At 33.9% G+C, this 12,916-nt stretch overlaps 1 protein-coding gene across 1 annotated transcript in view; it reads left to right on the forward strand.

Annotated features, from left to right (window-relative positions):
- Window positions 1–1,992: 1,992 nt before the first annotated feature.
- Window positions 1,993–12,916, forward strand: part of LOC145254813 (eukaryotic translation initiation factor 3 subunit F-like) — a 29,798-nt gene continuing 18,874 nt past the window's right edge. Inside the window, exon 1 of the mRNA XM_080113637.1 lies at window positions 1,993–2,150. Within this exon, the coding sequence (XP_079969763.1) occupies window positions 2,045–2,150 (106 nt within the window). The 5' untranslated portion in view covers window positions 1,993–2,044. The remainder of the gene's footprint in view (window positions 2,151–12,916) is intronic.

The raw sequence follows: 12,916 nt of genomic DNA on the forward strand, positions 1-12,916 counted from the left end.
ATAAATAGTTAGAATATTAATCTAAAGCAAGAATAGCTTTAAGACTCCTAAAATCAAGATAAGAATCGTCTGTAAGAATCTGTGACACAACGGATCTAAGTGTTAATTCATAACCAGTTCTTAGTGGAGGTTGGAGTTTCAATCCTAAGTGATACTTTGAATACAATTACAAATTACTCAAGACTTTTACCCAGTTATAGGTTGATAGAATGAGAGTGAGTTACTCGCTGGGATTAAATAAAGTGTAGAGAGAAGGGAGATCGATCGGTCTCCGAATTCATGATGAAGACGAGAGCATGGGTCAAAACTCCTTTCTCTAACAAGAGAAAAAAAAAAAAAATGATCAACGACTCGGGAACAATTACAAACATTTAAAATAATAATTTTTATTTAACCAGAAATGGATCATTATTTTGGTGTGCAATACACGCAAGTCACAGTCCTTCTTGAATGGGCACTATCTCCCCATGTGCGTGAAATTAAAAAGATTGGAGTCCTTTAATAATGCGGTGAGATGTGTATTTTTATAAGACAAAGGTTCAGGAACATCATTCAAGTGGAAAAAGAATGTTGCATAAATCGTAAACGTGTTGCTGGAAGCTTTTAGTGACTGAAGAAATCCTCCGAGACTGAGGAAGGTATTAATCAGCATAATTTTACAAACAAAACATTACGAAAGCAAAATACTAGGGAGAAAAAGTTTGTGAGCATAAAATATTCAGTCATTGTTGTTTGCAGAAGCTTCGTTAGTAAGAGATCAAGTATTTTATCAGTTTACAGTTTTTTATGGCACTTTTACTTGTGCAGATTTTTATGTAGGAAATGAGATCCACATACTGATGATTTCGAGCAGCAGATATTCAGCCTGTGAAAAGCTGTCTAGAGATCATGAAATCGTTGCTGGGACTGTGTGGTTTTTGACATCCTTTGGACGGAGTTAGATGTCAGTGACATCACAGGCAGCAATGCTGGTGACTTGGAGAAACACTTTCTAGACTGTTTTGATTTTGGCGCACTAGGCCTTTTATATCAAGTTTATAGTTCCAACCTGTTTACTGTCTTCATACACGAAGAGATAAAAATATAGTCCAATGGATTTGTGAATAAAAGTGACGCATTGCAGCTGTGTCTCTTACGTGCTAACAGGTTTATGTGGGTGATTGTTGACAAAATCAAATTGTTCCTAAAATGAATCGATTCCAACTATATAAATTTTTCTGTTTACATTATGAGTGACATGATTTAGCTGGTCACTACAAAAGAAATGCTTGAAATTCCTTATAGATCCCCAGTTCAACATAAAGATTTTTGAGTTTGATGAGACACACATGAAAAAACTTGGCGGTTACATACGTTGTGAGAATAACATCCAAGATGAGTACAGTAGTCTGAATAATTCCAAAGGCTGTTGGAAATTCATAACTGAAACTTGATGGACAAATCAGGCATAGACTGAAGTTTATTCGTACCAAATATGGTTGGATAGAATTGTGAATTTTATTTATAATTCTATGAATGACATTTTTTTTGTTGAAAAAGAGGGTCATGCTGTAGCAGCCTATAAACATATATTTACTATACACACAATGTTTCAAGCAAACTACACTTAATAAAAATAAAGAATAAAAACTCTACTGAAGTAAGAAGCAATAAACACAATTAAAAGTCTAGGTAAACCTACGTAGTAAGATTAGAACAAAATCATTCGTGTACATATGTGCTGCTGTAAATTATTGTAATTTTTAAATATTGGCACAAGTGTATGAGTAAGGTGGGACTTCAATTTCAAGGGAGATAATAATGAAAACTGTTAGTACACATTGAAAAGAATATTTTATTTGTACGATATAATTTAATCGTGTTAATGAATCTGTGATTGTAAATATATATATATTTTATTTTATTTAAGTACAAATATTAAAAAAGAGAAAAAGTATTGAGCTCTTCTTTACAGAAATAAAAAATAAACCAGCACTCCCTTTTTAATCTCAAGTATTTCGTTTCGTCGCCATTTTCATAATTACATACAGCCTTTCGAGTTAAAATGGCGGGTCTAGTTTGTCGCGTTCATCCCGTTGTCTTGTTCACAATCATCGATTCATACGAAAGGAGAAATGAAGATGCACATCGAGTCATCGGGACACTACTCGGTAAGAAATTCTATTTAATTTGAAGCTTTCATTTTGTACCATTTTTCAAGTATGAGTATATTTATTCACTTCTTTTCTTGTGCCCCAAAAACACGGCGTGTTACTGCAACACATGTATTTTAATATGAAACTCGGAAAAGAAAAAATATTTTTCGAAAAATATAAGATTCTAACTTTTTTTTTTTTTTTATAGGGCTTCAGTTTAAATAAACCACTTTAATTGTTAAAACTCAAGATTAAGCTTATACAGATACATAAAGACGATATCCTATGATACTAGTTGAGTTTTATAAACGACATGCTTTCTTCGTTTTCATTTTTCATTAAAGAGATTTAAAAAAAAAAAAAAAAGTATTGTATTAGAAATAAATCTTTAAATTTTTTAAAAATGTTTTTTTGTTCCAATTCGTATTTATTTCGAAATAATTATGGAATACATTACTATTTAGATTAAATTTTGTTGAACATGTGTATTTTTTTAAGAATCCATATTGAAGTTTTTGGTTTTTAAATCTCGTGTTTAGCTGGCTTTCACAGCCCATCATCCAATATTTGATCAACTTAAATCTCTCACAATATTTTAACTATTTTGATACGTTCAGTTAATTATTATTGTTTTTTGGCTAAACGTGAACGAGTACGATTCAAATTTTTCAAAATTGCCATATAAAATTGCGTACAGACGCTAAAAATTGTGTGATATATATATATATATATATATATATATATATATATATATATATTATGGGTTGAATCCAAAAATTTAGTACTGTTAAAACACCGGAAGTAGACTCGGTTGATCTAAATATGGAACGGAACTCATTAAGCATGAAACGAAATACGAAACCATATATAACCACTTCTTGTTTTATCATGAAACAAAAAAAACAAAAACTTTTATATTTTACATTTCTATAAATATTAATATTTAGGTAAATATGAAGAATTACTCCACCCTCGAAAATTCCTTTTAAATTACCACTCATATAGGTTTTCGGGGTCGCTGAAAACGAAAACAACGTTTAAAATTATGAAAACGAGTAGTTTCCAAGATATGAAGAAATGTTAGTTTTAAAAAAGTGGGGGATCATTTTTTTATAATAATTTCACGTAAAATGAGCATGAGATTTTTTCGTGTGGGGGTGGGGGCTTTCTTTCCACCCTCGGAAAATCCTTTAAAACTACCACTAACGTTTAAAATTCCAAGAAACAAGTAGCTTCCAAGATCTGAAGAAATGCACTCACTTTATGGTCACATTTTTTTTTGGGGGGGGGGGGCTGCCGGTTTGTTTTTTTCGTTCTTTTTTTGGAGGGGGATATTCAATTATAGAACTTGTATAGTTTTTAACAGGTGCTTATGCAGTTTATTTAACTGTTTTAACGTAATTAACGCGCGTGAGGTCGGATTAATAAAACTGATTGTTTTGTATTGTCTGCCGCAAAAACAAACTCTGCCTGTTCCGGTTTACTTTTTCGCTTTGGTTTGTATCGTATGCAGTAAAAAAAAAAAAAAAAATGGCAACCATTACAGACACAAAGATCTTAATATCATAAAAACTGCATTCTGATGCTTAGGGTAGCAATACAGTGCCAATACACATAAAAAAATTGAAATAGCTTAAAATATTTCAATATTGGTATACATAGAAAGAGCTTGATGAGCTAAGAAAGAATCTTTTTAAATTTTTTAAATCCAATTAAAATCAAGGAAGTTATGACTATTTTTGTGCCTCACACGTTTGGATATTTTCCCCTCTTTAAAACCATATGCGTTTCGTCACATTTTTTACACTACTTTTTCAGTAAAAATATCTTTGTTAAAACACAAGATAAAGCAATGAAATTTACCATATGAGTGTATTTTTGTACAAGGAATCAGAATATGCGACTGAAAATCTCCCAAAGTTTATGGTTTCCAAATAATCTGCAGTAAATGTGCATAAATATGCTGCAATTCCTTAAAAATGCCATGTATCCATAAACAGAAAAGAAGTTGGAGAACTCAAAGTTGAATTGTAATGTGCTTTATGTACAAAAAACTTAAATCTAAACATAAGACCATTTAAAAATGAATATATTGCAATATTTCTTTTGTATTATTGTAGATTAACACCTTCTGTTTAACCCCACCCAACCCCTTCTGACCACCCCTCCAAAATGTGATTCTACCTTTTTAGGCAATTATGTATGAAATGCCATGAAAAACTTTAATGAAAGATAAACAAATTATTTTAGAATTGAATGTAAAATAATTCCCCATTACAGGTCATTCTAGCGTTTTAGGGCAGTTAACTGGGGTTTTTTATGGGAGATAAATCCTGTATGCTTTTTGTTTTATTTTTTTTAAGACGATTATGTGTGGTTTTAAGAGGGTTTCTATGCAATGAGAATATGGGGAGGTTGCCATTCGGACTTTGAATTAATTGTAGGGCTAAGGAAAATTATGTGTGAACATACTGAAGACTTAACAAAAACAATATTAGAGGGGGGGGGCGGTTAGTTTCACAAAAATTTAATGTAAAATAATTCACCACTTCCAGCATTTTAGGACTGTTAACCAATTTATTTTTTATGTGCATTTTTCCGTAAGGAAGGATCTATTTTTTGTTTGTTTGTTTGTTTTAGACACTTGTATGTGGCTTACAGAGGTATTTGGGGAGAGAGGCTTGCCACTCGAACTTAGTGTTATTGTTAGGGTTAAAGAGTGTTTTAGGAGGAGACTTGCCACACATAACTTTAGTAGGTGGGTTGCTAACAGTATTTTGTTTTACTATTTATTTTTAAGTCATTATCAAGACTTCAAATATTTAAGTGTCAACTAACTGACATTTGTTTTGTTCTCAGGAAATGCTCAACAGTCAACACTATTTGTGCGTTTGTATTACTTGCCATAGAGGTACAAAAAAGTTGTCCAAAAAATAAAACAAATAAAATTATAACAAATAAATGTTATACAAAGCATGTTTTTATTTAATGTAACGTTTATTCAACTCGAAAAACATACAGTGCTTACCGATGTATTGGAAAGTTAAAAATGGCGGCCGACTATCTCTTTCACACGGTAAGTTTGGGAAAATGAGTTAAAAATAAAAAACTAGACAAAATACTGTTAAAAACCCGCCGAATATATATCCGCCTATGTCACGGTAACATATATTGAGCGAGTTTCTAACAGTATTTTGTCTTTTTTATTTATAACTCATTTTCCCAAACTTACCACCTCAAAGAGAGTGGGCCGCCATTTTAAATTTTCGAATACATCGGTAAACACTGTTTTTCGAGCTGAATAAACATGTTACATTAAATATAAACACTAAAAACATATCCAGTTAGGTAGGAAAGTAACTTATCTTGCCTTTGATAACATTTATTTGTTATATATTTGTTTTTTGACAACTTTTTCAAAGCTATGTGTATAGTAATACAAACGAGATTTTCATACATCTTTTGATTTTGAAAAAACATTTGTGGCTGTTCGCAGTAAAACATTGTTTTAATTTGCTGTTCAAAACTAATGCAATGAATAAAAGTGCATGCAAGCTATATATCTACAAAAGTTTACTTTGTTTTTTTTAACCATGTTTTTAAATTTGACCAGAAATGTGAGAAATTAAATGGATTCATAATGCTGAATTGGTTGGGATTGTTTTTATTATACATTCTGAAAACCGAATAGTTCTAAACTAATGTTATTCTGATAACAAATTAAACATATCAGAACATTTATATTCATATTTTCATGTTATTCTTAATTCGTTTGTGAATAAAAATTAAACGCGTATTGTTTATACTGTGCTATGACTAATACTACAACTGCTGCAGTGCTTCTGCTGCTACTAATACTAACTTAATTTGACCAAACTCGGAAAATAAACATTTTTTTTCGGGTAGGTCCTTTTAAATTATTATCAATTACCGCGGTCCTACTCAACATAAAATAATACTTTTAATTGATAAAGATAGTAAAAAGAATGATTTATTTACTAGTGGTTGTCCGATGAAATTTTTTTTCAAAATGTTTGATACTCGTCATATTAAAGTCTTATTTTTAACACAACAAAAAAAGAAATGGTCAAAAATATTTCGGACACTTGACAGTATTAAGATTAACACCTCTTCTGATTGGTTTCCAAATTTCATAACAAAATTCTTCATACAATCATGGTACGGACCTTTAGAAAACGGAGGGTCATTACAAAACCTTACCGAAAACGCCATTTTATGACATTCATATTTTTATCACTTTATTTGCTTAAAGCTCTTAAAATATATAATGTACATTCATATTTATTAATTCATTTGAAAGTATATTCATTTCCGAACAAAACAGTAGTAATTTAAAGTCTTGAAGTGCTTTGGTTTGAAAAATATGGCTATTTTAGTAGAACTACCTTGAAATCTGTAAATATCCAAAGCGTTTTTTTCGTCTGTGTGTATTACTACTTAGGGTTTGTACCAGTCATGTTGCAAGCAGTTAAATCATTTCGTATACACTCTAGCAAGGTTTTCCTCAGTATTCTATGCACTTTTGTGCTTGGGATATTCATGCATGTTACTGAGTTGATGCAGATGATAGCACACTGTACATGCAAAAGCATCTGAGATGCTGAGCACATAAAGCATCCCAAATCCTACCAATACCCAGCTTCTGATAGAGCACATGGTTGAAAAGATTCTCTCCTAGTTTGCTGCCATGCATTCACCAGATCAAGTGTATTGTTCCCCCACCCCCACCTACAAATTAACACAAAGTCTGATAATTTTTTAGCGGATCCAGTGTAAGCTTTAGCTAAATAAAATGTTTCTGAATCCAGAATTTTATAACTGCCTCTATCTAATTGTAATGACAAGAAAGAAATTAACAATATTGGAAAGAGTTGTGGGAGAATGAAAGCCCTAACATACCCATCAAAAGCTATTCATAGAAACTGCTCGTGCTGTGCACACTTGACAGAAATATATACTAACTTAAAACAGATCCTCAAAGCAGGGGACTGTAACATCTTATGAGCATAGAAATATTTGTGCCAATTACAGCATAACATCACACCTGATTTTATCAATCTACCACAACCAAATGTAGATGACCACTTAAAACATTTTTTTCCTGCTTTAAGCATAACTGCTTGTTTCATATTGGAAAACTTGACAGACCATTTTTAATCAGAAAACGGATGAGCAGACTAACAATCCTATTTTTGCTCAGTTTTGTCCCTTAGAATTGGAGAGGAATCATGGTGTTATAGTATCGACTTGCCATATGCCAAACATACCAAAAAGTCCACTGAGCCGTTATGATCAAGACGGGCAAAAAATCTGTTCAATCATTAAAAATTGTACGTCGTTTTAATGATGATATAACTGCAGCAAAGAATGTAGGCTTTATGCTTCAAGTAAAAATAAAAAATATATGTTATGAAGAGGTGCGAGTAAGCTATTGTCCAAGCAAACGAAAATGAAATGAATGGAATCCCCTGGACTTGAAGCCATGATGTCAAATCGTTTATGGGTCAGATCAGGCAAGCGGAATCCCCGGACTGGTGACTAACTGGGTTACCTGGTCGAAATACTTCAATAAAAGATAAACAAAGCAGAGACAGTCAGAGAGATGAACAGCAAAGAGACACGATTGTTATGTTTCGCAACCACCCCTGCCACTACTGCTGTCATTGTGTTGAAAAGTGTATATTAAGTATTTTGTAAAATAAACTAAGTTTGTTTTTATAAACAAGTGTCTCGTATTCATTGATAACTGAATTGTCTATTTTAATCGCTAGACGATCACCAAGCAAACGTATACGTAACATATATACACACATCAAAGTGTGGTAGTACGTCTACTATCAATAATGCAAAAAGAAAATTACTGCATTGTAGCAACACATGCACAAACACGCTTAAAACTAATCTCAACTCTTCCTGAATGTGATCAGCAATTTTTAATAACGTTTGGCATACTTGTGTATCATCCTATGCATTATATGCCCCAAAAAAGAAAGATGTTAAGACCTTGGAGCAGTTTTGTGTCAAACTGAATGTTTTTCTATTAACTGAATTTCCAAGAGAAATCAGGAGGCACTTGCCTGAACCTTGGTTTATCATTATTCCAACATTACACAAGGTTTTGGCACATTTCTTGGAACTCGCACTAAATGATAGCATTGAACTTGAATATATAGATTAATCTGGATTCTAAGAGAAACAATAAAATACTTAAGGCATTTGATGTAAACTTTCTCAGAAAAAGTCAACAGAGCAATTTACAGGACACTTTTTGGAGACCCTGACTTGAGTCTGATCTTGTGGTATATTGTAAATGAGCCAAAAACGAGCTTTACTGCAAAGAGTGTGATGAAAGAGGACATTCCATTTGTTATTGGCACTAGAAGAGGCCTTTTTTCAATCTCTATTTTTAGAACTTTGTAAATTGTAATATATAATATGTATAGAAATATTGATACTTTTGACATTTATTAAAATTGACTGTATCATATCAAAATGTCTTGTCGCTGTATTTCATACTTTTCATTATGATGAAACTTTCAACACCATTAACTTTGACATTTTCGTAAAAGCAGTCAACACAATATTTTTACTTTGAAAAGATGAAAAGGTTTTCAAAAAAAAGTATATTTTACTAAGTTTAATTTGGGGACTTTTGTCTATACTTTTGAGTAAAAGTTTGAATCGCTGGATATATATACCATTCAAGAAACTTTTGGTATATTTAAACTTAACAAGCAAAAAATGGCAAGCTCAGCAAGGAACTGGTCAAAACTAATGATAATTTTCTACAGAATTATAGCTTGATACTGCTCAGAATTTTCTCAGAGAAGAAATCATATGGCTTAGTATGTGCTGATCCCCCTTTTTTGTTTCATTGTTTACTTCAACAGTTTGATATGTGGTTAGAGCTAGGTATTGAGTTATAAAATGAATTCCATATATTTTAGCCTGACGTCATTACAGGGTGTGTGTAAGTGGGGCAGTAAGGAACCGAGGAGGGGGTAAAATGGTAGTAGTGGGGGGGATTAAAATAACTGTATGCAGAGGTGTTAAAAAAAAAAAAATAGTGGTAGTAGGCAGGCATGCTTGAACCCCTAATGCAAAGGAGGAAAAAAAAAAGTGATGTTTTTGCTGATGTCTCTATGGCCAAGTGGAAGTGTAGAGTGTTGAAATTAAGCAAAGCCAATCCAACGGTGACAATGACTTGCTAAAATGTTGATGAAAAAAAAAAAAGCGACCCCCCCCCCTCCTTGTGCCGAGTTTAGAGTGAAAGAATTAATGTTTTTGGCCAATTTTTCAATATTTGTCATCTGAAGGGTCAAGCTTTAAAATAATACCGATTTCATCAGGATCTGTCACCTCTGATAAGTTTTTGCAAGGCATACAAACATACACGCATTTTATCCATTATATACATAAACTAGCATGAGTGCCCGGGTGATAGTAGTGTGTGGAGGGGAAAAAAAGTGTTAGTAGGCAGGCAGGCTCGAACGCGTAACCTTCAGGCGAAGGTGAAAAAGAAAGTGACAAAAATCATGCGCCAAGAAGCGAGAGGAAGTGAAATGTGTTGAAATTTAGCGATTAAAAAGTTAAGTGCCTAAATTTAACAAGGTCAAACATCACGCCATAGGAGAAGGAAATCACGCACTTAACTTTGGCTGCAAGCCAGTTAAGCTTTCCGCTTTCTGCATATGTTGGGCAAAACCACCTCCCGAAAGTCAATCAAAATAAATGTAGATGCGACCTCAGTTCGCAAATCGTAGATATTATAATCTAAGGAGTATATAAAAAGTTCTAAGACATAGTGCACCCCCTCCCTCTGAAAAAAAGTCTTTGTCGGACATACAAAAAAAATGCACACACATACGAACGAAAACACAGTTTCGCTTTGATATTATGAATTAATAATGCATAAATATGTTGACTGCAAGCATGTTTCATTTAAAATTTTCAATTACTTTTAACATGGAAATGATCCACTAATGATCCACAAATAAAATTCTAAATGAAACGTAAATGTTTAATCTGATCATTAGTGGATCATTTCCATGTTAAAAGTAATTGAAAATTTTAAATGAAACATGCTTGCAGTCAACATAAGTAAACAGGTTTAGCCTCTTTGTCTTTAGAATATGTGCCTCTCCTATGTTGTAAGGATGAATTTTTTTTTATTATTTAGACATATTATATATGCTCTAAGAAGTAAAAAAAAATCAAATCTTTTGACAATCGATAGGTTGAATATTTTGAGTTTAGTAAATAATGGACAGTCAACTATTCCCCCACTATCAAACAATCATGAGGTTGCTTGCACGGCAACTGACAAGGCTAATCTGCTTGCTAGTCGGTTTGCCTCAAACTCAACACTGAACTCGGTACACCACTCCCTCCCTGATTTTCCTCTGCGAACAGACGCCACACTAGACGATTTGAAAATCACCCCTTCTCAGGTACATGCTATTATAAAAAACCTAGACACCTCAAAAGCATGTGGACCAGATCTCATCCCGGCTGTGCTATTAAAAAAATGCTCTGCCGAGGTTGCTCCAGTTCTCTCCAAACTTTACAATAAATGCCTTAACGAATCTTGCTTTCCCGACTGCTGGAAAACCACCTCTGTGGTACCAGTCTTCAAGAATTCTGGTGAAAGAACTGACCTACTAAATTATCGCCCCATTAGCCTTCTCCCGCTTTTCGCCAAAATATTTGAGGCCCTGTCGGTGGGGCATTAGAATACACCGACTGCCCCCCTGCAGAGGGTAAAAGTCCCTCAATGGAGGTCCTGGATATGACCTTAAACTATATCCAGTGGTGAGGCCCCAGCTTGTGGGCTTTGGGGAGTATGGAGCCACCCTTTAATTACCATTGCTCCCAGGTCCACTCTGACCCGGAGTGGTAGTACCTGTTAGGGTTCCAACTATGGGTTGAATAGAAACCGACTTGAAAACAACAAATACATTCTATTAAAAATTTTTCCTTCAAAATCTTTGGATTCGGCATTAAATAAGCCTGAAAAGGGTTGGTATACCGTAAAACAACCAACCAACCAACCAAAATATTTGAGTCTTTAGTTAATCAAGCCCTAGTCCAGCACCTAATAGCTGCTAAACTCCTGACTGACAAACAATATGGATTCAGGCAAGCCCGTTCAACAGCAAATATCTTAACTGTAGTTTCTGAACGTATATACCGTTCATTGGACAAAACAGGGGAGGGTAGAGCAGTAGCCCTTGATATATCTAAGGCTTTTGACAGGGTATGGCACGATAGTCTTCTAAGGAAAATTAGATCATATGGAATCACTGGAAGAATTCATAATGTAATTAAATCCTTCTTAAGTAAGAGAAAAATCCAAGTTGTCCTCGATGGTCGTACATCTAAACATGATATAAATGCGGGAGTACCTCAGGGGTCTATCTTTGGACCTCTATTATTCCTGATATTCATAAATGACCTCCCTGATAAAATTGTTTCGGAGAAGGGTATATTTGCCGATGACACCACTCTCAATAACAGATATGAGGAGAAAACAAATGAACACATATCCAAGGAAATGGCAGAAACACTAGAGGATGACGTCCAATCTGTAGTGGAATGGGGACAAAAATGGATGGTCACATTCAATGCTGCTAAAACTAAGCTTGTTTCCTTCAATAACTACAAGAAACCTTTTATACCACCAATAGCAATGGCCAAGAACACATTGCCTGAAAGTACTTCTTTTAAACTCCTTGGCCTAACGTTTACAGGGAATATGAACTGGAATAGATACATTGAGAGCATTGCCAAGGAAGGTTGGCTCCCTCTACCGTGCTAGAAAACTACTTACACCTGACAGTATCCTATACCTCTATAAGGCCACCATTCGTCCATGTATGGAGTACTGTTGTCACATCTGGGCTAGTGCATCTGCTGCTTGTCTCTCGCTCTTGGACAGGGTTCAAAAGAGTCGCCAACCTGATAGGTCCTGAACTGTCATCTAGGCTTCAACCTCTGTCCCATAGACGAGATGTTGCATCCTTCTTCCTGTTCTACAAATACTTTAATGGTGAATGCTCTGATGAACTGCAAACACTTGTACCTCCCCGACGTAACTACCCCCCGACAAACCCAACAAGCTACTAAATCTCATCCCTTTACAGTAGAGATCCCTAGGTGCAAGAAAGCCTTTTACTCCAATAGTTTCTTCCCCAGAACTGCGGGCTTTGGAACTCCCTTCCGGGATTCTGCTTTCCCAACTGCACTGATATGCAGAAGTTCAAGTGTAACGTTAACAAACATCTTTCTACTCCTCTCCCTTCATAATGACCCTGCTAATTAAGTCCCTGATAGTAGCCCCCTGCTTCAAAGTGGCACTATGCCTTGTTTGGGGTGAAAATTGAATTAAAAAAACAAAAAAAAAAACATTTCATCCTTTTCTAAGATGTAAAGGAGGCTGATGTTTTTTGCAATTTTAAAACAAATCATTTTTAGTCAGCTCTTGGCTTTGCATTGCATAAGCGGAAAAAAAAGTATAGTTTTTTTTTTTAATTTAAAAAATTAACACATTTGTGCTTTTGTTTGTAAGAAACAGTAATTTTTTTTTTTTTTTTTTTTTTTTTTTGAATGATTTTTATTTTGCACTAAAGTAACAAAATAGATTACTTAACCTGAAAAAAATTAGTTTGAAAGAAAATTAATTTACCTACTATTATGGTACACAAGTAATTGTAATAGTTTACTATGCAAATGTAGGAACGTCTTAATTTTGTAATTGACTA

The sequence above is a fragment of the Euprymna scolopes genome, chromosome 3 (genome assembly GCF_053919585.1).
Source record: "Euprymna scolopes isolate OS-2025 chromosome 3, ASM5391958v1, whole genome shotgun sequence".
NCBI lineage: Eukaryota > Metazoa > Mollusca > Cephalopoda > Sepiida > Sepiolidae > Euprymna > Euprymna scolopes.